Below are 25,266 nucleotides of genomic sequence, written 5' to 3'. Positions count from 1 at the left end.
AGGATCTAAGGTGATTTTATTGCAGCAACAGTTTACACCCACACATGGCTACAGATAACAGAGTTCTTAAAAAAAATGCAAACCAGTCTACTGCTTTAACTGTAGTGACTCTAGGGTTAAAACAGGGCTCTTTCCATCAACTGGAGAGTCTAGCTCCTGAAAAAACAAGAAAAATCTGTAATCTTATTTTTTTATTTCATGCACTAAAATATCACTTCACCTCCAAGTGTTTTTTACCTCATGGTCATAGTCCAACTGTTCCGATGGTAAGCCGATGTTGTTCATAAGAGTCTCTTTTTCTCTGGTAGTGCTCAGAGCTAAAGCCAGGTCTCTCCTACAAAATTGCACACTGCATTAAATCTCATGAGGTGGGTGGTACAGTTAAATTTACTAAGTATTGTACTTTTCAGAGTAGTTTTCTGACACCACACTTGGACATCTAATTTTGTTTGAAGTAACAGTATTTAAAAAAAAAAAAGCTGCATTTTTTTTTTTTTTTGGTTTCTACTCAACTGTCACTTCTACTTGGGGTGCTGTCAGGGCCAGCAGGTTCCATTACAGCAAAAAAATAAGTTAAATCATAATTTTGCATTTTTGGATCTAAAATTCTCAAAATATGAGTATCCTATTGGATTTGATGTTATTTTGGGGGTTACACGTTCAGACATGTCCTCTTTTCTTGGGCCTTTCTTGAGTTTTAATGCCTGGGCCAGCAGCTTGCAGACAATCAGCCTTTTCCCTTTGCAGTTGCAGAGAAAGAACGAACCGTTGGATTCATGAGTACTTTCACACATGTTGGGTACATGTAGCCATGTTCCAAACATGAAAGTATAAATCTGTCTCTTCAAGATGGCAGTGGTGAGTGAGGCGCTATCCATAGGCTAGAAAGAAACGGATTAAGGGAGTTTGATGTCACTCATAGCGTTTGGCTCCAGCCAAATGATCTTTTTTTTTCTTTTTTTTTTTTCCATTGAGGCTATCAATTACAGGGGCGAATTTGGAGCCAAGTTTCCTATTTGGAATTCTGACCACGGGTATCATAGTAACCAAACAGCCAATCTGGAGCGAGGCTGTTTAAGGTCACGCCTCTTCCTGTCCACACCCCTGGTTTAACTAGGAACAGCCACAGCAACAGGTTTGATTAACAGTGTTGCCAACACTAGCGGAAGCAACATCAGGGAATGAATGTGTTATTAATGTTCATATCTTGATTTACAGACACAAATGTGAAATAAAAATATCAGGATCATATAGAGGGGGTCAATATAAACATTTTAAGAAGTGACAGCAGCAGTTATGGAGGGGAGTGCGACAAAGTGAATTGCAGCAGGAAACATGCCCATAATCAACAGGGTGGTACGGTCTATGGTGTGATCATACGATCAATGTACAGTTACTTAGATTATAGCCTAATGAGAAAGCAAAGTTAAAACATGTCTTTTATAGTTTATAGTGTTCCGTAAGTATTCTGACAGCGTGTGCACTACTTATGAGTTGAAGCAGTAAGTCAGTGTAGCCAACGAAAGCACTAAATGTTGTGAATAATCAGCAGTGCGTGCGTTCTACATTAAACAGGGTAGGCTCAGCCCTGCCTCCCCCAGCACACCTCTGCAGGTGAATGCATGAGCTGAGAGGCTTTATATGGTCGCTTTGGCCTCTGTAGGCCTAAGGATAGTTACATCTATAAATATGGGCAGCTAACACATGCCCCAAGGCTACAATGCACCACTGCTTCTACCTGAGTAATATTTTAAAGTAATACTACTCTTGAGTACATATTTTGGCTGATCTATCCACCCAAAAGCCAAGGACAGCATACAAATGTTAAAAGGTTTAAACTGATAAACTGTTCATTCATTGCGAGTGGAATATTAACAGTTGTGTAAACATTTAAAAATTTACAAACCTTTTTATGTAAATAAAAATGGCAGCAATCAGCAGTGCAAACACAAAAAGCAGCCCCAGTCCTACAGCTCTTCCACTGTGTGAGGTTTCTGCCACTTGACAAAAGTCCCCAGTGTACCCATCCACACACTGACAGCGCTGGACTGTGCCTTCACCAACACAGGAGCCATGGCCATTACATTGCAGGTCACATGACGCATCCAATTTCTTTTGGCTGTTGGCGTCTGAAGGAGTGAGTGCAGATTTGACCAGTGAGCTCTGGTTGCTTTTCATTCCAGGGAGGTCAATATCTTCGTATGGACCTGAGGAGAAGAAAATTACATTAGAAATCTCAGTATTTAAAGTGCATATGAAAGGTTTTTTTTTTATAATTATCTTTATAATTATTTACTTTAATGGGATAGTACCTGATGTCAATATTTACAATAGTTTTACATCAGTTTAGTGTCAGTATGTATATAAAAAAAAAATTGTACAAAAACACAGAAGTAGCGGCAAGTTCTAATTACATCCAATTGTTTTTAGATGTTTAAAGCTCCATTTGTAAAAATAAAGGTGATGTCACTTTTTATTAGCTCAGTCATAACTATTGTGGAATTTAGATCACTTTAACCCTTATTATAGTTGCTAGGCAAAGGTCCTCTACATGTGTCATACCTGCTGCTCTTGTCCAAACAGGAAGTAAAATGTATAATATATAATGTTAACCATATTTTACTGAAATTAGTCGTCTGACTTGTCATATGCACTTTAAACTTCACATGATGAAACACTTACAATCTTGTTCATCTGAGCCATCTTGACAGTCCTCTTGAGCATCACAGAAGCGGCTGCTGCTGATGCATTTACTACCATCAGGACAGGACTGAGAGTCTGAGGGACAGGAGGGTAACAGGGCACAGGAAGTGACATTAATGGTGTAGAAGCCCTGCCCACAGCGACACGTGTTTCCGCCTGGGTACGGCAGACATAGGTGAGCACATCCTCCATTGTTGTATGCACAGCTGTTGCTTCCTGAATGACAAGATTACATTTCAAAAATCATCTTTTCTGATTAGTTGACGTACAGTGAGGCAAATACGTATTTGAACACCCTGTGATTTTGCAAGATCTCCCACTTAGAAATCATGGAGGAAATTTTCATCTTAGGTGCATGTCCACTGTGAGAGACATCTAAAAAAAAACTAAAATCTGGAAATCACATTGTATGAATTTTTTAAATAATTTGTATGTTACTGCTGCAAATAAGTATTTGAACACATGTCTATCAGCTAGAATTCTGACCCTCAAAGATCTTTAAAAAGTCCACCTCCACTCCACTTATTATCCTAAATTAGAAGCTCTTGTTTGAAGTCGTTAGCTGCATAAAGACACCTGTCCACCCCATACAATCAGTAAGACTCCAACTACTAACATGGCCAAGACCAAAGAACTGTCAAAATGCTCAAGAGACAAAATTGTAGACCTCCACAAGGCTGGAAAGGGCTACGGGGCAACTGCCAAGCAACTTGGTGAAAAAAGATCCACTGTTGGAGCAATTATTAGAAAATGGAAGAAGCTAAACATGACTGTCAGGTCATGCAAGATCTCACCTCGTGGGGTCTCAGTGATCCTAAGAAAGGTGAGGAATCAACCCAGAACTACACGGGAGGAGCTGGTCAATGACCTGAAAAGAGCTGGGACCACCGTTTCCAAGGTTACTGTAATACATCAGTAATAAATCATGCATGGCACGGAAGGTTCTCCTGCTTAAACCAGCACATGTCCAGGCCTGTGTTAAGTTTGACAATGACCATTTGGATGATCCAGAGGAGTCATGGGAGAAAGTCATGTGGTCAGATGAGACCAAAATAGAACTTTTTGGTCTTAATTCCTCTCACCGTGTTTAAAGAATGATGAACATCATCCCTACTGTGAAGCATGGGGGTGGAAACATCATGCTTTGGGGGTGTTTTTCTGCACATGGGACAGGGCGACTGCACTGTATTAAGGAGAGGATGACCAGGCCCATGTATTGCAAGATTTGGTGGCTCCCTCAGAGCATTGAAGATGGGTCGTGGCTGGGTCTTCCAACATGACAATGATCCGAAGCACACAGCCAGGATAACCAAGGAGCGGCTCCGTAAGAAGCATATCAAGGTTCTGGAGTGGCCTAGCCAGTCTCCAGACCTAAATCCAATAGAAAATCTTTGGAGGGAGCTCAAACTCCGTGTTTCTCAGTGACAGAAAACTGACTGATCTAGAGAAGATCTGTGTGGAGGAGTGGGCCAAAATCCCTCCTGTAGTGTGCAATTAGAGGTCAAACGTTTCCTGTAGTTTTTCACCAGGTTTGCACAAACAAAGGCTACTGTACCAAATATTAACATTGATTTTCTCAGGTGTTTAAATATTTATTTGCAGCAGTAACATACAAATTTTTAAAAATGTCATACAATGTGATTTCCAGATTTTTTTTTTTTATATGATGTCTCTCACAGTGGACATGCACCTAAGATGAAAATTTCAGACCCTTTCATGATTTCTAAGTGGGAGAACTTGCAAAATCACAGTGTTCATATACTTATTTGCCTCACTGTAGTTTAGTTACCTTTGGTAAATTTAAATGTCACAAAATGTCATACCAAATTTGACCGAATAATCATTTTAAAAATATTATATCCTATAACAATGTCAACTTAATATTTTTCAGTTTTGTTTTGGGGTGTAGGTTTAAATTGGATAACAAAAACATGTGATAGAAATTGTGGTTGTATTGTACACAGATTGACTGTGAAGACAAACATTCCAAAGGATCAACAAGAGGGAGGGCAGTGATTTTGAGCTCATTCATGTCTAGTCTGTGTAGTACAGTCACAAAATAGACCTCATCCCTGTGCAAGTATCACATCACCACACTATTTGGCCTCCATTAAGGGGCTCTTTCATGCTGTCCACAGTATCTGATAACACTGCATCAGCATTCTATACCAAGTTACAGCTGAACTGGACTAAATGAGTTGAAGCTCCAATTATATTGGAACAAAGTCAAAACTACAAACTATGGGAAGTATTAGTATTGTAAAAAAAAAAAAAAAAAAGTATCATTCAGTCTTTATTCAGCTAAATTAAAATTTGCGAACATTTGTTGCACTAATGAAATGCCAACATTGTGAGTGTGACACTCGTCTACCCTCTAGTGGTCATAACCATGCTTTGCCGCTTGTGTCCTACAAAACAATATGCTCCTTTGTTACGAAGCCATGAACACAAAAGTGTGATCACTCACCACCCAAAGTGAATGTACCCTGGTATCAATGTTTTTTCAATACATAAAAAGGTGCAATATGCATCTTCTGGAAGCAGCTCCACAAGGGACAAGCAAAAGTGTACATGCAATTTCTTTACCTGGAATATTCATTATGACATTAAAATTAATTTATATCAATGAAAACAAGTATGTTACACCACCAGGCAAAGTTACTGAGCATATCTGAGGAGGGGCTTGCCCTTTCACTGTGAGGACGCATGCTTTCTAAGCCTTTTTTTTTTTTTTAAATAAAGACTTTTCCTGCCTTACTTAATCATATTTGAAAGGAGAAATTATAGCTTACAAAAGTTTAATACACAAGTCAATCTCTGGAATCAGAACACATACCAGACTGGCTTTTGTTGCTGTAGGCTTTTAGTTCTATCAAGCCGATCTTTGTTTCAAACCACAGATGTTTTGGCTGCAAGCCATCACTAAACCATAGTCTGGTTACATCTATGCAAAAGAGAACCACAATTTTTAAAATGCATGCAAACAGCATACACACAATTTAAATGTATTGGTGTGTGTAGTGTGCATGCTTACCTTTATCAAATGTCATCCAAAGCATAAAGTTTTCAATAAATGTGAATGAGATGAGGAACCCAGGCCCTGTTTTGTACTGCTTCAATCCTGATCCATCCACACCCATAGTATAGATTACTCCTTCTCCTTGAGAAAAGGTTGAAGAGTTGTTAAAATGGGTAAATCACAAAACTGAGTTGGGAAGAACTTCTGTCCTCACCAGTATCAGCCCAGTAGATGACTGTGCCCGTGTCTGAAAAGACTAGAGAGGTGGGGACACTGGATTTTCTCCATAGCACTGTCTTTTTCCGTCCGTCCATCCAAGCACAGCTTGCTTCTGCCTCACTGTTGCCCATCAAATCCACAGCTGTGTAGCACAGCCGGCCCGAGGGAGGGTGCACAGCAATGGATGTAGTGCCCTGAATGACAAAGATTAATAAAAACATATTTACATTGGATATCATCATTGTTCACCTTCATAGATCCAGGGAGCAGAGAAGCAGTGTGGCCTCTTTCAGGGGACGTCACATGGAGATTGTATCTCTTGCTGCTGCTCCAATAAAGGTTAGAGGTTACCCAGTCAACTGCTAGTGCAGTGATGGAGTCATCCTAAAAGCAAAAACAAGTGTGGTTAACTTGTGTCTGTAAATTTGTGTTAAAGTATCTTTTATACCTGACTCAACTTTAGGATTTGTCCATCAGCAAGTAGTGATTGCCCTGACCTAGAGTCACTCAGTTTTAGTTTATTTACTGTTGCTAGAACTGCATCTGCAACATACAGAGTAAGTCCAGGAAGGGAGACATCCATTGATGAAGCCTCACCGATCCCAGGGAGAGCCAGTACTCGTCCATTAGGGATTTTCCTCAGCCCCACACCCTCACTGTACATCGAATGCAAGTGAATCTACAAACAATCAAATCACATGGATAATATTTAAAACAGATACAACTTTACTTTTTGGAATATTAATAGAGTACCTGGTAAATGGCTTGAAGAGACAAAATCATGATGAATGTGGTCTCCATGGGTACAGTGCATTTTAGGTTGTCTTTTGACAGAAGCAGTCCCTTTGGGCATCTGCAGACTGCAGAAAGGCCCTTGGAGGCCCTAGAGTTTCCACTACGGCTCCTCACCACTGGGGTCAAAAGGCAGACATGGGAGCAAGGCAACTGCTCACATGGGTTGAAAACTGATGGTTGCGAAAGGGGATGCATAATCTATGTAATCAATGTAAAATGGAATGAATTAAAAAATTTATATTTTTAAAATGCACATTTGTTTAGAAATATACAAGTTACCTTGAGGGCAAAAGGCTGCCCAGGTCTTTTAACAAGAACTTTCTGATCTTTTCCAGTTATTTTATCAGCAGAGCGAATACTTCTCTTTTTAGTGTCTGACCAGAAGACTTGTTCATTAAAAACAGACACAGAAAAAGGGCTGGGAGTTTCTGCTAACTGAAGAATCTACTGAATAAATATGATACTCATTAAATTCTAATTCAAAGAGTTTAAGGCATCTTAGTTATATTTGCATGCTTTTCATCCTTGACCTTGACATTCTCTCCATCCATAGAAGCAGATCCAATGCAGCGCAGCTTCTCATCTGCCCAGTAAATCCTATTGTCCAGAACATCAAAGGCCAAGCTCACAGGCCAGCTCAAGCCTTGGCTCACCACTACCTTCCTCTTGGAGCCATCCATCCCAGCCTGCTCAATCTGAGGAGTGCTGCCGATCTCAGACCAGAACATCAGCCTGGAATAGGAGCAAAAGTACATCAAGACTTTATGAAACAACAATATGTCAAATATAGACACTTACCCCTTATGTGAAACTAGAACAAGTGAACTTGGCTGCTCCAACTCTCCAAGGACCATAGTATGGTCTTGTGCTTTTACAGTGTCATCACTGAGCTTTACTGCCAGAATCTGCCCCAGCAGCCCATCCACCCAATACATGTTTTTACCCACCCAGTCCACAGCGATAAACTCAGACTTCACTCCTGTAACAGATTCAAGCAGCAGGTTAAAACACAACAGAAGTGCTAGACTACTCTGGAAGAATACATACCTTTCATAAGTGTCCCTTTGTTGTTTGTGTCATTCATTTCAGCCCAACGTATGCTCTGGTAGTTTGAGCTTAGCCAGTAAATCCTGTTTTTCACCCAGTGATAGTCCAGTGAAAACACAGGTCGATTAGCTGATGATAGCACACGCAAGGTGGCACTGTGGACCCCCAGGATGACCATCTCGGACTGAACTGATGCCAAAAGCAAGGCCTCGCCTTAAAAGTACATTTTTATAGTGATAATATATTACATGATTTATTTTTACATGCATGTGAAAGACAATTTTTTTAAGCCATCATTAAATCTGAATGGTTTTAGCATTAAATCAGTAAAGCTCCATTCTAAATGGCAAAAAAATCTTGTTGCAGTTGTTGTGCAACTACATCTAGAGCCACTTGAAGTCTTGGGGTTTTGTTAAAAAAGCACTATATCAAACCAACAGGACAATACAGTACCTTCAGTCTTGCAGCTTCTCTTATCTAGTTCTAGGTAGAACCCGGGATGACAATGACAGACATAGGACCCTTGGGTATTCAGGCAGATGTGTTTGCAAACTCCAGAGGAAACTCTACATTCATCAATGTCGACACAGGACAAACCATTTCTGTGTGGTTGGAACCCTGCAGCACAGAAGCACCTCTGCAAAAAATATAATGTACTGTAAATGATAAAATACAAAAAAATATCCAAACATTTTTTGAGGAAATGTTTAATTGTCGTCGGATCACACCATGAATCCTAAAGGACAAAAACTCACCGGACCACTGGGTGTGGTGACACAGTAATGGTCACATCGAGGGGCCAAAGAACTGGAGCAGTTTCTCAGGTGACACCCAGCCCCTTCGTCTGATCTGTCAGCGCAGTTGGTCACACGGTTGCACAACTGCCTGGGCTCCAGGCATTCACTGCTCCCACATGTATACAGATGCGGGGCACATTTCCTTTCGCTGCCTATAAAAGCACATATCATTCACCTACGCAAATCTGTTTTAGGAACATTTTATTAATTTAAAATGCATACACTGGTCTTCATCCTTTCCATTCTCACAGTCCTCTTTTCCATCACACCTCCAGGACAAAGGGATGCACTGACTGTCATCTCCACACTGCCATTGATATTCTTTACATTTTACTGGGGCAGTTCTGCAGTTCTAAATGTGAATAAAAACACAATGTCTGAGGAAACCACTCTAAATACTGAGATGGTTTTTTTTTCTGGACAACTCACCCTTTCATCATAACCATCTGCACAGTCCTTCTCTCCATCACAAATCCATTCCTTCTGGAGGCACTCGTGGCTGTTTGGACAGCGCAGTTGTGTCAGGCAGCGCGGTGGTCTGGAGCAGTCCTTCTCATCTGAGTGATCCCCACAATCTGCATAGCCATCACACCGCACAGCTTGAGACACACACTGGCCACTTTTGCAGCGATACTGGTTAGACTCACAAGCCACCAAACCTGAAAGACATTATTATGAACTGACAATGAAAGCAAAGATTGCGTCAATGATATGAACTTACCACACTTGTTTTCATCCGAGCCATCAGCACAGTCTTTTTCCCCATCACAGAGGAAGGTGTCTGGGATACAGCGTGTGTTGTTATCACACCACTGATGGCAGCCCTCGCCAGCACTTCTGCAGTTCATCTCATCCGAGCGGTCCTGGCAGTCACTCTGACCATCACATACCTGCTCCTTAGGAATGCATCTCTTTCCATGAGCACACTGGAACTCCTCTAGAGCATGGACAATATTCATTCTTTTATATTTCGCTTATCAAGTTGTAATTACAGGGCAATTCACAGATCTATAAAATGTTATATTGATAATGCACAGACCGGATTTGCAGTCAGTCGCACAGTCCTCTTCGTCTGATCCATCTTTACAATCCACCTCTCCATCGCACACGTGGTTGTACATAACACACTCCAGGCCGTCTTTGCACAACTTAAATCCTCGCCGACATTTTATAGGGGAGGATATAGCACTGACTGGGCTATAGGGGGCTAGAGGGATTCATATAAAATATATTTTAACTAGTATTCACAAAATATTGCAAGTGAAAATACTTAAAAAGCTAGGGCATGAAGATTTTTTATTACCCAGCCAAGTCCCCTGCCATAGTAAGTATAGTAGTGAAACTTGAAATCAATTTTTTGCAATGCTGCTTTTTTAATTTCTTTTAAAAATGCAAGATTTATGATGGGGAGAACAAAAACTAGCCCCACCCTTTATTCTAGATCCTACAACTACCATCTCCAGCTGGAAAAACTAAGCTCTTGGATTTGAGCCTTCACTACCAACCCCTAATCATCCATTGGTGCTAGTGCAGCCTCCAGTAATTAGAGCTCAAGGAGTGACACGGCATTGTGGGTAGAGCCATGTGTCCTGCAGCCAAAAAGGTACTGGCAACTTAGGTTAGGTTCTGTTGTCCTGTTATAAACTAGTAAATACAATCCACATAGCCTAGCTTTAATAAAGCATTAGTAGCTTGCAACAGTAATTATTGTAGTTAAAGTTATGTTACTTGTACAAAGTTTCTCATCTGAGCTGTCGAAACAGTCAGCATGGCCATCACACACTTTGATTGGCGGGATGCAGTTGTTTCTATCCTGGCACAAGTAATCCACTGAGTTCAAACAGAATAGTATATTAATTTTTGATTACAGCTGTTCATAATGTTCCATGTACAGGATTTCACGCACACATACACACCTGGGTTTTCACACTGGATTATGCAGCCCTGCTCATCAAACCCATCTGGGCAGTCTTTCTTGTAATCACAAAGTTGGCTTTGGGACACACACACCGATGTACCCGGGCAGAGGAGCGACGGACTGTTGCAGGATTGGGGAGCTGCTGTCACTTTGATATCCAACAAGATGAGAATGAAAAAAAATACAGTGAGCAAAGTGTTGGATTCCATAAAAAAAAAAAAAAACAACCACCAGACCGTACCACATTCCTGCTCGTCAGTGCCATCTTCACAGTCCCTCTCTCCGTCACACAGGAACGTTTTGGGGATGCAGCGCTTTCCATCAAGACAATGGAATTCACAGCTCTTGGTTTGTTTAAGACAGTTTATTTCATCTGAATGGTCTAGACAATGGATCTTGCCATCGCACACCTGTGAGCTGGGGATACACATTTTTCCATGGGCACACTGGAATGCACCTTTGATAGACAAGAACCTGGTTTGACGATTTTATATTGACACTTACAATAAAATAAATTTTTTATAGTTTAAACATTGTGACAACCTTGTTTGCAGGATTTTGGACATAGTAATTCATCAGATGCATCCTGACAGTCCTCCTCTCCATCACATAAATGACTGAGTAAAACACACTCTGAGCCATCATTGCAGGGCTTTGAGCCTCGGGGGCACTGGAGATCACCAGATGGTGGAGGAGGAATGATGTTTGGACAGTTAAACTCATCAGACCCATCACTACAGTCAGAGTGGCCATTACAAACCAGATTTTTTGAAACACAGCTCAGAAAATCTTTACAAAGAAAGTCACCTATAAGAAACAGACAAATCTTACTTTTCAAGTAGTCTTTTCAGGCAACTTAGAAATACTTACTTTTATCAGGGCATCTTGTTTCACAGTTCTCATCAAAGCCACCTGGACAGTCTAACTTGCCATCACAGAACTGTGTTGGGAGAATGCACACAGAGGATTCAGGACACAGGACTGATGGACGAGCACATGACCACTTCACTTCATTCATTGATGGGAACTTTGCTTTTACTAAGCTTGTTGGATCACCATCTTTGGCATCTGAAATTTAAGGGCAACTACCATAAACTTAAACACTTACCAGCCATTTCTGTGAGTAAAATATTTGGACACACTCACCACACCCATCCTCATCTGTTCCATCACTACAGTCCCTCTGTCCATCACACACGTGGCTAAAAAGGATGCACTCAGACCCGTCCCCGCATGGTCTGGAGCCATGGCGACACTTCAGGATATTTGGGGGATCAGTGGGAGAGGCTAAACTTGGGCAACTCATTTCATCTGAACCGTCTAAACAATGAGCCCGACCATCACAGACCAGGTCCTGAGACACGCAGTTCCTGCGATCTTTGCACAAGAAGTCATCTATGTGGAAATAGACATTTAATACAGCAGTAAAATGTAAAAAGCCATTAGGTCTCAATTATGCACCTTTGTATGGACATCTTTTGACACATTTCTCATCTGATCCATCAGGACAGTCCTTTCTCCCATCACAAAACTGTGTTTCAAGGATGCAGAGAGATGAGCCAGGACACAGGACTGAAGGACTGCGACAGGGGGGTTTAGTTGGAGGCTGAGCAAATGGTTCAGTTGATTGTATTTTTTCTGGACTTCTTGTAGTCATCTCTAAAGCATCTAAAAGAAATTTAAAACACAGCTACAGAAATTGAGATACTTTGGTAAGAATCATTCAAGAGTGTCCCATAATAAAAGTTTTCAAAAGGTTTTGAACCTTATAATAAACAACTTATGCACAAAATGTTTCACTCCATAAATTTCCGTTTACCACATCCTTCCTCATCTGATCCATCGGTGCAGTCCCTCTGTCCATCACACACGTGGCTGATAAGGACACACGCAGAGCTGTCTGCACACAGCCGGGAGCCAAAGCGGCATTTGCGCATGATTGATGGAGAAGTTGGATCAGCTGGATTTGGACAGTTTCTTTCATCTGAGGAGTCAAGGCAATGAGCCCGACCATCACAGATGAGATGCTGTGAGACACAGTTCCTGTGATCTTTGCACAGAAAGTCAGCTTAAAAAGAAACAATTAGGATTAGTCTATGGCACCGTGCCAAACCTCACCTATAGCCTCAAGTAGAGCCCAGAAAATTATAGGATAGTCTAGTGTCCACTTACTCATGTAGGGACATCTTGTGACACATTTCTCATCTGATCCATCAGGACAGTCCTTTCTCCCATCACAAAACTGTGTTTCCAGGAGGCACACAGATGAGCCAGGACACAGGACTGAAGGACTTTTGCAGGCTGGTTGGGTTGTAGGCTGAGTGAATGGTGCAGTTGAAGATTTAATTTTGTCTGGACTTCTAGTAGTTTCTGGAGTATCCATGAGAAACATTCAAGTCAATCATTTCTGTCCGTTAACCTTTAGGTAACTTTTCAGATCCTTTTAATGTGGCAGATTTAGATGAGATGATAGCAACGGAGGGGAAAGAGCTTTATTATAACTACATAGTTTTTCTGTAATGGTTCATAATCAAGTGATATTGTGTAGTCAGGCCTATAGAAACACAGCTGCGCCTGAGTAGTGATTGTGTTTTACATTACAGTTGGCATGAAACTACACACATGGACAAAATTGTTGGTACCCTTTGGTCAATAAAAGAAAAACAATGGTCACAGAAATAACTTAAATCTGACAAAAGTAATAGAAATTCTATGAAATTTATGTAATCAGTCAGTGGGCCTATATATAGAAATGTATATATAATGTATATATAAATTGAACTTTTTGCCTAGGCACAGCACCTCGATGTTTACAGATGGAAAAATGAACCATATCAAGAAAAGAATACTGTCCCCGTCTGTTATGTTCTGGGGCTGTTTTGCTGCATCTGGCACAGGGTGTCTTGAATCTGCAGGGTACAATGAAATCTCAAGACTATATAGGGATTCTAGAGTGAAATGTGCTGGCCTAGTGTCAGAAAGCTTGGTCTCAGTCGCAGGTCATGTGTCTTGCAACAGGACAATGGCCCAAAACACACAGCTAAAAACACCCAAGAATGGCTAGGAGGAAAACACTGGACTATTCTAAAGTGGCCTTCTATGAGCTCTGATCTAAATCCTATTGAGCATCTTTGGAAGGAGCTGAAACATGCCGTCCGGAAAAGGCACCCTTCAAACCTGAGACAACTGGAGCAGTTTCCTCATGAGGAGTGGGCCAAAATACCTGCTGAGAGGTGCAGAAGTCTCATTGACAGTTCGGAATCAGTTCAGGAATCGTTTGATTGCAGCGATTGCCTCAAAAGGTTGTGCAACAAAATATCAAGTTAAGGTTACCATCATTTTTGTCCAGGCCTGTTTCATGAGTTAAAAATTCTATGAAAGTCAGACATTGCTTTTCAACCATGCTTCAACAGATTATCATTTTGTATTTATTATTACTTTTGTCAGATTCAAGTTATTTCTATGACCATTGTGAGTTTTTCTTTCACTAATTGAAGTGTACCAATAATTTTGTCCATGTGTGTAGTTCACAGAACTTACTCAATGTACAGCAACCTCTTTTGAGACCTACAACTTTCTAGAATTTGCAAGATGAATGCATGCACAATCTTTAGGGAATTTAAAAATAAATTATCAAAAACATGGGGTTATTCAAGTTATATACCAGAGAGGATGTTGAGACATTTTCAACGGTGTTTACGCTCCCGTCAATGTATAAGCAGGACACCAAAGACTCCATTGAGCCACAAAGCCAGGCACTCAATGCAATGAAGAGGGCTTGGCTCAGAGTTATCATAAATTCATCACATACCACATTCAGCCTCATCTGATCCATCTGCACAGTCCCTCTGTCCATCACACACGTGACTGAAGAGGACACACTCTGAGCCGTCTGCACACAGTCTAGAGCCAAAGCGACATCTGTGCATGATTGGTGAAGATGTTGGATCAGTTGAACTTAGACAGTTTTTTTCATCTGAGGAGTCAAGGCAATGAGCCCGACCATCACAAACAAGATGCTGTGAGACACAGCTCCTGTGATCTTTGCACAGAAAGTCAGCTTGAAAGGAAACATTAAGAATTAGGCCATGACCCTTATGTAAAGACTGGGTGGTCTAGTGTCCACTCACTCATGTAGGGACATCTTGTGACACATTTCTCATCTGATCCATCAGGACAGTCCTTTCTCCCATCACAAAACTGTGTTTCCAGGAGGCACACAGATGAGCCAGGACACAGGACTGAAGGACTTTTGCAGGCTGGTTGGGCTGGTGGCTGAATGAATGGTGCAGTAGGTTGTGATTGTTCTATTATGGATAGATGATCTTCCTCAAGGGCATTGGCAGTATTTTCTGCAGAGGTAGCATTTCGGTCATCAGTAACCATTATAAACTGTACATGACTATGCTTCATGTGTAGAAAATGTGTCTTCTGACTAGAAACATCAGCTCACCACATTCATTCTCATCTGATCCATCACTACAGTCCCTCTGTCCATCACACACGTGACTGAAGAGGACACACTCAGACCTGTCCCCACATGGTCTGGAGCCATGGCGACACTTCAGGATGTTTGACGGGGCAGAGGGAGTGGCTAAACTTGGGCAGTTCATCTCATCTGAGCCATCTATGCAATGAGCTCGACCATCACAGACCAGGTCCTGAGACACACAGCTTCTGCGATCTTTGCACAGGAAGTCATCTGGAGTGGAGTAAAATTAATTAAGAATGTTTGTTATATGATTTAAATCTAACAATCTTTAGCATTACTTTTTGAAGCGCATCTTTTGACACAATTATTTTCATCAAACCCATCCGGACAGTCCTTGATGCCGTCACAAACTTGACTTGGAGATATGCAGAGAAAAACTGAAGCCTGAGGACAGAGCACTGCGGGACTTTTGCACATCTGTCTGGATTGAGGATATGGCAATGAGACGGATGCATCTAGTAGGTAGACATGAGGATCACTGAACGTTAGTGAAGTAGCCCACGTCAACATTTCCCAGAGTCAGATTTTTAAAAGTGAACTGAACAGTATTTACAAAATGTAGTAAAGAAGCATAACAGTAATAGTTGAAATATACTACACTACTACAGCAAACAGTTACATTTGTCAAGTACCCCGAGTGTGAAACAAAGCTTAGGGGATACTCAAGACAAAGGGAACCACTGGACTTCATTGGAAATATTGAACAGAAATATTTCACCTTTCCAACCTGCTTGGAGGTCTTTGAGTGCATGAATAACACCGATCACATGGCTTTGCACAGTTATGGACTGAATAGATCTTCCATCTCTGCGATCCCAAAGGGTCATTGTGTTGTCAGAGAAAGATAGGAGGAAAGGCTCCAGAGCAAAAACTACAGATCCAGTTATGTTCCATCTTTTACCCACTACATGGCTTCTGTCCCAAAACAAACTCATAGTTACCAAACCTGGAACAAGACAAATGGTGTAAAACTGTCACCTTCATTTTAAGTATGCGGAATCGAAAGCTCAATGCAACACTTGACTTGATTGGATTACTCTGTATATAGGATAAAACACATTTACATACCTGCAGGATTAGAGTTCCAGAGAAGACTGTTGGCCCTCAGGTCAAAAGCTAGAGTCCCCACTACTCCTCCCCCTAATCGGAGCAAAGCTAAGGGCTTGCCTCCCATCATGCTCATGGCAAAAATATGACCTTTTTCTTGCCACAGAATCCCGCCTCTCAGCCAATCCAAGTACAGATCCTCAAGCTCTCGTCGTGAGTCATAGAGTTTCTGGGTGTATCGACGGTCAGCGCTGATCACGTTTATGCTCTTTTGATCACACGACACCCAATACAAGTTTCCACTTCTTTGATCCACCTTCAGCAGGCAGGCTAAGGAACAAGGCATTTAAAGGAGTTGGTTTGAAAAATAAAGTTAATATAAAGCTGAATATTTTAGAGTTCAGTTGTCTAACCTGGTGAAGATGTTGGTATTTTTTCAGTCTTGACTTGTGTCAGACTGGTACATTTCACATGTCCAGTTTGGTTGGCCCAATAAAACCAGTCCCTAGACCAGTCAATATCAAATGACAGAATGCCCTCATCTGTTGTAAACAGCTGGACTTCAGTAGCCTCTCCACCTTTAAACTCCACAAAGTTGACAGTGCGAAGGGTCCCATAAACAATTCTTGGATCTGTGTGAACAAACCAAAATAATCTGTCATCTGTTAAGCATTTATTCTTAGGCAGGGATAAGGCAAGTAAACTTACATTCGCAAATGCCATTGGGCAGAAGTAGCTTGGAGTTTGGACAGGTGCAGGTGAATCCCAGAGTGTTGCTTTTGGCGAGCAGGCAGATCTCGCATGGCGCTCCTGCACATGGAGAGGAGACTACAGAGAAAATTATTTTGTATTCTTTATCATCAGGAAAAAATACACTATTTATATTATGAAAAAATATAACTGCTGTATTACCTTGTGGTTGCTGCAGCTCATGGAACACATTTATTAAAGGCAGAGGGTCTTTCCAGATCAGTCTCCTCTGATTTGGAGAGATCTCTGGAGCCTGCCACAGCCCCTTTTTGTCACTCCAGTAGAAAAACTGCTCAAACACAGTGAGGCTCAGAGCAGGTCCTTGGCTAAACACACCACGAAATGAATATCGGCCACTACCATCCACCTTCACGGTCTCTATGGACTGTGCAAAATAACAAACATTTGCAATTGGAAAAACAGTTGGGTGACAGTAAAGCAAGTATGTCATATTTCAAGTATCGTCAAGAGTGATAACACATCAAATGACGTTAGATTAGTAAAATAGAATGTCATAATTGTCAAGTGTGTGCTGTAAAAAAGACAAGGGGAATTAACTGAGTAAAGAAAGTTATATGAACATTTGCTTGGTATTACCATGTGTGCCATTTTGTGGTTACCTTCTTTGAATCACTGATCCAGTAGAGCCTTCTGGCAGCGACATCAGCAGTGAGGCCATGGGCAGCCTGAGCTGTGAGCACGGCCAGACAGCTCCGGTCTGAACCATCCATCCAGGACTTCTCTATGGTTACCCGCTCACCTGGTCCAGCATTGATCCAGAACATTAAACTGCAACAGCAAATAAGAGTTGCAATACTAACAACTAAAACAATCATGTTATAGTTCGATTTGTAAATCACATAACTGAAAGAAAACAGGTCATACTGTATTGAAGGCAAATCCTTAAAGTGCATTTGACAGATTAATATACTTTTTCTAATTACTACTTTCTTAGGTTGAATAGTACCCTGTGGTAAATATTCATCATAATTTTACATCAGTCAAGTGGCAGTTTGTGGAAAAAGTTCAAAACAAAATGTTGTAAAATAAGCTAAATTGAAAAAAAATTAAATCACTCTATCCATGTCCTCAGTGGGACCAAGGAAGGCATTTAAAAACATTTAACAAACTAAAGGTGTTGTATTTTATTTGCCAAATCATAACTCTTGTGCAATTTAGAGAAGTTTTGGTCCTAGTTAACATTACTGTGTACTGTATACTGTGTATATCATATCTGCTGCCTGTATCCAACCAAGGAGTAAAATTATAATCTTTACCAAAATGTCAAACCTAATAAATATACGCAAATATTTTTGTAAAATTTTAAATATCATGATATTAGTCTATGCACTTTAAATTATGTTATTGTAATTATATTGAAACATTTAAAAATTGTTTATTGGAGAAAGCCCATATAGGCATGCAAACCTCTCAATGGGCAGCAGCACCAAGTCAGATGGATTGACATTTTTGCTTGAGACAGTGGTGTAAGTTTTTCCATCTGCCACCTGCATATAGATGGTCCTGGTCTCTTGATTGGTCCAGTACAGTTGTCCATTTAGCCAATTGCAAGCTAAACTTCGGATACCAGGTTGTCCTAAGTGAGTATATACATTTAAAAATTTGCAACAAATAAAGTGTCTATAAAGAAAATTTACAAGAGCACAAACCAGCATAGATGGTCCAGGTATGCCGTCCATTAGTCTTATGAATAAGTCCATGGCCGTCAGCCCAGTAGTACAGAGCTCGCACCAAGTCATATGCCAAGGCCACTGGCTCATATACGGCAAACTGAACTACTTCAAAATGCCGAGATTTCACGTCCAAAAGCCCCAAAGTATTCCTCTGCACGGTCACAAGTCTTGTAATATTGCCTTAAGAAATGTAAAGAGTTTTGACTTATGAAGTTTAAGGTCCACTACGCAACTTTTAAGGAGGGGGTAGGGCACCCGCTTGTCATAGATGCCCCTCTTTTGCATAGCATGTTCCAGAGGATGGCACCATTTATTCAGTTACAGGTGTTTTGTTGCTTAAAAATTATTTTCTACAGATGCGACCTGCAACTTTGCCTACTAGCATTATCCATTTGTTTCTACAGAAATGGTAATGTTTAATACCATACAGTGGATTATTCAAGGCAAAGCAACAAAATCTTTAAAACGACAAGCAGGTGGAGTACACTCCTCCAGAAATGTTACATAATGCACCTTTAAAAGAAAAAAAACAACAACACAAACACACATGCAACCAGTTTCATTAAAGACATGGGCAATAATGAACTTTGACCTCATTTGAATCTTATCACTCTTTGAAATACCTTAGATAAAATACAATTATTGAGGGTAACCAACTTTACACCTGTATCTTACCTTTAGCCAAACACACAGAGCCTTTAATCAGTGTGAATCCTTCTCGGCACTGGCAATAGTATGACCCCAAAGTGTTAACGCAGGAGTGTATACAGAGAGGACGAGCCAGGGCACACTCGTCCACATCTAAAGAAAGAAGGGATTAATCTTTTAGCTTTCCTGTGAAAATGAGTGAACTATGCGAGCAAAAGCTTAACAAACCTTTGCAAGTTGCTCCATCAAAAGACAGCTTGTATCCTCTTGGACAAGAACACAGAGCTCCCCATGGCTCATCCACACAAGAATGACTACAGCCACCGTTATTTATGGAGCAACTCCGCCCTGTAATAGAGGTGGAAATATTGCAGTTAAAATAAATGTATGGGAAACCAAAGCACATCGAATTGCTGGTTCCCCAACTCACTGCATGTAATGGGCTCATCTCTTCCATCAACACAGTCCACTGTACCATCACACTGCTTTTCTAGAGAAAGACAGGTTCCATCTGGACACCTTAGGCTTTCAATGCACAGACCTTTTAGAAAACAACAACATGGTGAATGTACTATGAGGACTGGGGATGCAACAATAACCAAAATATTGTAATCTACATGGTCAAAAATGTCACAATAATATGGTGGACGGTCACAATATATATCGAATTATAAGCTTCTTTGCTTAAATGCATTGTTTTAATGCAGCAACAGCTACAAAAGGGAGAGGCAACTACATAGACGATGATGTATCAGTATGAAAAAATAAAGAACATTTAATTCTTGTAAGATAACAGTGATATAGCACTAAAGGCTTGTCAAGGCTTTTTAAAAAGGAAAAAGCTGCATTTTTTTGCCAAATCTGTTAGTATCTCCACAACATTGCTTTGTGAAATATCATGACAATATCATACCGTGAGATTTATACCTCACTTCCTAAAACAGAAAAAGCCATCTTGTTTTAGATCTATACTGGGATTATGAAAAGCATATTAAAAAAAACTAAATAAAAGAAAAAAACGACTTTTTTTTTCAAGGGGGAGCACTCCAGGCTTTCTTTCTGCTGTGTATATAAAGTGGGCTTGTATTTCCACCAATCTGATTTATTTGGCCTAGAGGAAGGGCCTCCTTCATGGAAATGTTACTTTGGCAATAATCTTCCACGGTATGGCATAAAAGGTATCTTTGAAGTAGGTTTTAAACTTTTTATTTCCATGGAATCATGTATGACATGCCCATTTACAGAAAGTTACTGTACCTTTAATGTTAAGGCCTTGATTAAGATTATGTTTAATATTAGAACCGGAGTGAAGACGAGAGTTATGAATTAATAATAAAATAAATAAAAACTTTACATTTGAAAAAAAAGGCAGTGGGAACATAGGTACACTTCTTTTCAATGATTTTAATATAATAAATGCAACTGCAGATTTGTTCTCACCACAATTCTGCTCGTCCGAATTATCCAAACAGTCATTCTCTCCATTGCAGCGCAGGTCCATGGTAATGCAGAGATTGTTGTTACAAGTCCACTCGGAATTCAGACAGCCCAGTATGTGCTCACAGTTCTCCTCATCATAGCCTGTTGGACACTGCTTCTTCCCATCACAACGAGCGGACATGTTTACACATTTCACAGAGTCAACACAAGAAAACTGGCCTCGTGGACAAGCAGAAGAGCCTGTGGGAACAAGAATACTTTTAACATCTTAAATATATAGAACAAATATGTTGATGCATATGCTTACAACTTACCGTCACAGTCCAGTTCATCTGTTCCATCAAGACAGTCTCCTTCCCCATCACATCTCCACAGTGCAGAGATGCAGCTTCCATCATCACACTGCCACTGAGTAGAACGACATGGAATCACCTGGCCCACTGTAGACACATGGAGTGAGGGCACAGGACAATCATGACATTTTTATTATTTGTAAATATAAGGCTAATTTTTCCACGTCGCATTATTATCAATGAGAGTAAACTACATATTATTAAGATACAACAACAATATTACGACGCATTTGTGACAGGTTGTACATGAGGACTTTTTTTTTTTTTTTTTTTTTTAAACTTTATGAGTACTTTAAGAAATGCTCATTACTAGCGCCGTTACATGTGATCTTGCCACGTTCGGTTCGTTCGGGATAATTGTCAGTGTTTACAATAGGGAATGACAATAAATTCAGTAAAAAACTTGTTCTCTGTCCCTAAAAAAGAACCATAAATCCGTTTTCCTACCCGTGAAAAGCCTCAGCCTGGTTAAAAGGACCAGACAAACGCAGTGGCGCAGGTCCATGTCGGCCCGGGCTCATCGGGACAAACAGCAGCAGCTGAGGAGGAAAAGGCTTTAATCAGCGCGAGCCCCACTGCAGGTGCGCGCGCTGGACTCTCAGTCACGTGGCCTCGGCTTTATTTACGTTACAGCACGAAATCAATGCAGCACATAAATACTGTAGAGCAAATCATGTGCTACATATGTTTATGTGTTTATAATGGATACGTGATAATGAAACAGCACGAAGGCTGAGGTAACATCTCCCATTGGGAAACTTTCGATGGTTGTTTTTGTAGCCTGTACAGTATTCACATAGAGCATAACCCTTTCAGTTGCTAAACAGTTACACTAATTATTACTAACTGAGTCATCATGGTCTGAAAAAGTCTACATAAATAATAGTTATTGGTTATTGTGCGCACAGAATGATTTGGCCAAATCAATAATGCCACAATAAAGACTATTAATGTCTTTAATCACTGTTTTTAGGCAAAAAAAAAAAAAAAAAAAAAGCTATAAAATGCATAAGCCACTTATCCACTGACTAATGTTTTGGACATTTTGCGCATGACGCATGCCATGTTTCCAAATTTACACATAACTTTTGCGGCACTACACACTGAGCCAAAAACTTCTATTTGGCACCAAAATGAACATGTTACAACACGAAGTCCAGAAACTGACAAAAGCAGCATAATTTGTACTCTCATTAGTGTGCGCTTGGAAACCTATAGGCCCAGTCACACCAAAGTCACATCAAGTCTTTTGATGCAGGCACATGAAAGTGAGCAACTGAACGTGAATGACGTAAATTCTAAGATCATATTCTTCAATAACAGTGAGGTCTTTGCAAATGACACACAGCCCTTTGTTTTCTTTCCTTTGAGGTCAAGTGTCCAGTTTGTTTTACGAATGAGCGGCGATCAGGACCACTTCTGTAGGCATTCAGTCCTTCTTTAAATTAAGAAGTAGTCGCTAAAAAAACAACTTTAAAACATGAATTAATTTATACATATACAATGCTCTAGTCTAGGTTATATGAGTCAAGACATCTGTGTTTTAAGCACGCGGCTTCAGCCCAATCCTTCTTTGGTTGTAATTAATGAAGAAAATGTAAAAAAAAAAACAAAAAAAAAAAAAACAAGGAAAAAAAAGGTAAAATTAAGATAAAATAATAATAATAATAATAATAATAATAATAATAATAATAATAATAATAATAAAAATAAAATAAAATAAAAAGATAAAAATGAATGAATTCATTCATGTTTCTACAAAGTCACATTTCAACAAAACAGGCCTAATAATAATAATAATAATAATAATAATAATAATAATAATAATAATAATAACAATAATAATAATAATAATAATAATAATAATAATAATAATAATAATAATTATTATTATTATTATTATTATTATTATTATTATTATTATTATTATTATTATTATTATAAAACTCGATATATTACAATATTTGGTTGGCTACGTACGTTATAAAAACCAAAATATCTAAAAACGGCCAAATTAGTGGGCCTATAAAGGGCAGTTAAAGGGTGAAATTAGTATCATAGCGTTGTCATTGGGCTTTTATATTTTATTACCGTAAATTAATATTATCCTGCACGTTGGGTTAACAAGGAAAGTTCTGAAATATCCATATTTTCGTACTCAGCAAAAGTATTCACATCATTATGCATTATGATGCAACGTAAAATTCTCAAAAATATAACCTATTTAAGTCTGTGTAATCCCTAAGTGGTCCAGGTATGATCCATTGTAAAAGAAAGATTCAAATCTGTAACTGGACAGAATTTTGTCCAGTTGACAGATTTGAATTGTTCTTTTACTATAGCCTTTTAAATATAAAAAATTAAAATAGGCCTAATATATACATATATATTTACAACGGTAGAATGGATTATTTGTGAGACTATATAGCGTTCTCCAATTTTATTAAATGCAAAAATAAAATGTATTATCGTAGGCTTACCCTATACCAATGCCAAACTCATATTTCCAACAAAAGATCCCGGCCGTGAAAGGGGTTTCTGATTAAGTCCCATTAATCAGAGCGCAGCAGAGCATCACCTAATCTGCTTAGCTAATGTCATTGTCATGAGTTCTTATCAAAAGAATCTCTAACACGCGCAGAGTAACGACCATATTCACTTTTCACACCTCTCAACTACAAAGACAAATTGGTTTCGATCCATACCCGCTGTGGCTCTTTGCGCATCGTCGTGGCTCACACACGCCCTCACAGCGCACTTCAAAGGCCGTTAGATGGTTCACTTTAGCGGGCGTATAAAACCAACCCTCTGCCTGTGTCCATCATTTGACATTTGTCTGCACAAGCGACGGCATCAAGAGGAGAACGCAATGGATCTTTCTGCGGTTCTCTTTACGCTTCTGGTGGATTTGGTTCTGGTTCTAGGCTCACAGCGTTTTTCTGGGCTGCATCCGAACGCGGTTCTCCGTGAGAAGAGCACAGGATCACGGCATCAGTCTACTCAGCTACCGCTCTACATGATGCAGCTGTACCGCACCATGCTCACCGAGGACCGCGTCAGGACCCCCGACATGAGTTTGGGCCGATCCCCGCTGGAGGACAACCCGGGTCTGCACAACTCTGACTCCGTCACCAGCCTTGTAGCAAAAAGTATGTAGTTTTTTAAGTCAATATAGATAGATCATGTATATGATATTTTAAGATTTACTTAATAGTGGGTGTGGCTTGATGACCTCAAATCTAATTATATGTCAACTGAAACTTTGACTTTTAATACTATAAAACTTATGTCTAATCATTTATGTTTTTTTATTATTACAGCTTGTCAGCAGATTGGAAACCACTGGTCCGTCACCTTCGATGTGTCTTCTATGTCTACAAGTGACAATATCCAACTGGCTGAGCTCCGCATGCATCTCCCTGCCTTCAGTCAGTCCTCTCAGGCCTCTGTGGACATCCATCACCACTGCATGGGGCCAAACTGCCCCAAGGAGCCAGTGTTTCTGGGAAGAGTTCAGGCCAAGCCTAGCTCCATGCTGTCCCCATCCTCCTGGAAGGTGTTCAACATAACTGAGCTGCTCTTGGACTGGCTTCAAGACGGATACTCATCAGACAGGCCTCAGGAGGAACGCGCGGGAGACAAGGAGGTGGTTCAGCACTCCACTACTAACAGGGTCATGATGGTGGTCTTCACCAGGCAGAACCCCACCAGCCAGAGGGCTCCCACTCTCATCCGCACAGCTGAGCACTCCAAGTATGTCCAGCTGGACAGTAGCTCCAGAAGGAGCGGCCGGAGCAAGAGGCACCAGCAGAACTACCACCACCACCATGCCCACCATCAGAGGAAAGGAGTAGCAGGGGCTGCTCCTGCTAGCAAGCCAAGTGAGGACAACAAGAGCCCTCTGTGCAGGAAGGTGGACATGTGGGTGGACTTTGAGAAGTTTGGCTGGAGTGAGTGGATTGTGTATCCCAAACGCTACAATGCTTTCCGCTGTGAAGGTAGCTGTCCTACACCTGTGGATGAGACTTTCACTCCCACCAACCATGCCTACATGCAGGTAAGAAACATTTCACACTGATATCATGATTGTATATTGTATTATGTTATTGTGAATAAAGTACTTTATTTCTCTTTCATTTCAATCAATGGACTAATTGACTTTCTTTTCTCTCCCCAGAGCCTGCTAAAACTTCACCATCCGGACAAGGTGCCCTGTGTGTCGTGTGTGCCCACTCGCCTGGCCCCTCTCTCCATGCTCTACTTTGAGAATGGGAAGATGGTGATGAGGCATCATGAGAATATGATTGTGGAGGAGTGTGGCTGCCACTGAAAACACCAGTGGAA

The 25,266-nt window shown here is 40.4% G+C and overlaps 2 protein-coding genes across 2 annotated transcripts; one reads left to right on the top strand and one right to left on the bottom strand.

The window, feature by feature from the left end:
* On the bottom strand, positions 1-21,452 carry LOC117379215 (low-density lipoprotein receptor-related protein 2-like). Its single transcript, XM_055225641.1, has 47 exons — positions 21,370-21,452; positions 20,884-21,009; positions 20,570-20,809; positions 19,560-19,670; positions 19,358-19,477; positions 19,157-19,282; positions 18,458-18,661; positions 18,216-18,384; positions 17,408-17,576; positions 16,950-17,172; positions 16,746-16,865; positions 16,451-16,669; positions 16,059-16,367; positions 15,709-15,936; positions 15,269-15,445; positions 14,952-15,200; positions 14,629-14,850; positions 14,310-14,558; positions 12,671-12,868; positions 12,318-12,566; positions 11,960-12,166; positions 11,645-11,893; positions 11,369-11,566; positions 11,042-11,305; positions 10,740-10,955; positions 10,497-10,646; positions 10,309-10,410; positions 9,620-9,787; positions 9,302-9,517; positions 9,010-9,239; positions 8,803-8,932; positions 8,539-8,732; positions 8,237-8,420; positions 7,784-7,996; positions 7,535-7,715; positions 7,267-7,468; positions 7,016-7,180; positions 6,695-6,934; positions 6,390-6,620; positions 6,191-6,325; positions 5,937-6,135; positions 5,738-5,863; positions 5,540-5,647; positions 2,683-2,919; positions 1,907-2,207; positions 238-334; positions 1-156 (listed from the first exon to the last, which is right to left on the bottom strand). The coding sequence occupies exons 1-47, from the start codon at positions 21,425-21,427 to the stop codon at positions 88-90; spliced, it is 8,778 nt and encodes a 2,925-aa protein (XP_055081616.1). The 5' UTR covers positions 21,428-21,452; the 3' UTR covers positions 1-87.
* A 2,339-nt stretch (positions 21,453-23,791) lies between these two features.
* On the top strand, positions 23,792-25,252 carry LOC117379569 (nodal homolog). Its single transcript, XM_033976286.1, has 3 exons — positions 23,792-24,071; positions 24,243-24,979; positions 25,100-25,252. The coding sequence occupies exons 1-3, from the start codon at positions 23,792-23,794 to the stop codon at positions 25,250-25,252; spliced, it is 1,170 nt and encodes a 389-aa protein (XP_033832177.1).
* Positions 25,253-25,266: the final 14 nt, after the last annotated feature.

This window comes from Periophthalmus magnuspinnatus, chromosome 12 (genome assembly GCF_009829125.3).
Source record: "Periophthalmus magnuspinnatus isolate fPerMag1 chromosome 12, fPerMag1.2.pri, whole genome shotgun sequence".
In the NCBI taxonomy this organism is placed as follows: domain Eukaryota; kingdom Metazoa; phylum Chordata; class Actinopteri; order Gobiiformes; family Gobiidae; genus Periophthalmus; species Periophthalmus magnuspinnatus.
Note: the sequence above shows the minus strand (reverse complement) of the source record. Positions and strands in the feature narration are given on the sequence as shown.

Bases quoted from the DNA above. Each gene is read 5' to 3' on its own strand.
- LOC117379569 (XM_033976286.1), top strand. From the start codon at position 23,792: ATGGATCTTTCTGCGGTTCTCTTTACGCTTCTGGTGGATTTGGTTCTG. The intron at 24,072-24,242 runs GTATGTAGTTTT...TTATTATTACAG, and splicing joins CACCAGCCTTGTAGCAAAAA to CTTGTCAGCAGATTGGAAAC. The intron at 24,980-25,099 runs GTAAGAAACATT...TTCTCTCCCCAG, and splicing joins CCAACCATGCCTACATGCAG to AGCCTGCTAAAACTTCACCA.
- LOC117379215 (XM_055225641.1), bottom strand. From the start codon at position 21,427: ATGGACCTGCGCCACTGCGTTTGTCTGGTCCTTTTAACCAGGCTGAGG. The intron at 2,208-2,682 runs GTAAGTGTTTCA...TCTTCTCCTCAG, and splicing joins TGGCTCAGATGAACAAGATT to GTCCATACGAAGATATTGAC. The intron at 335-1,906 runs GTTTGTAAATTT...GCAATTTTGTAG, and splicing joins ATTTTTATTTACATAAAAAG to GAGAGACCTGGCTTTAGCTC.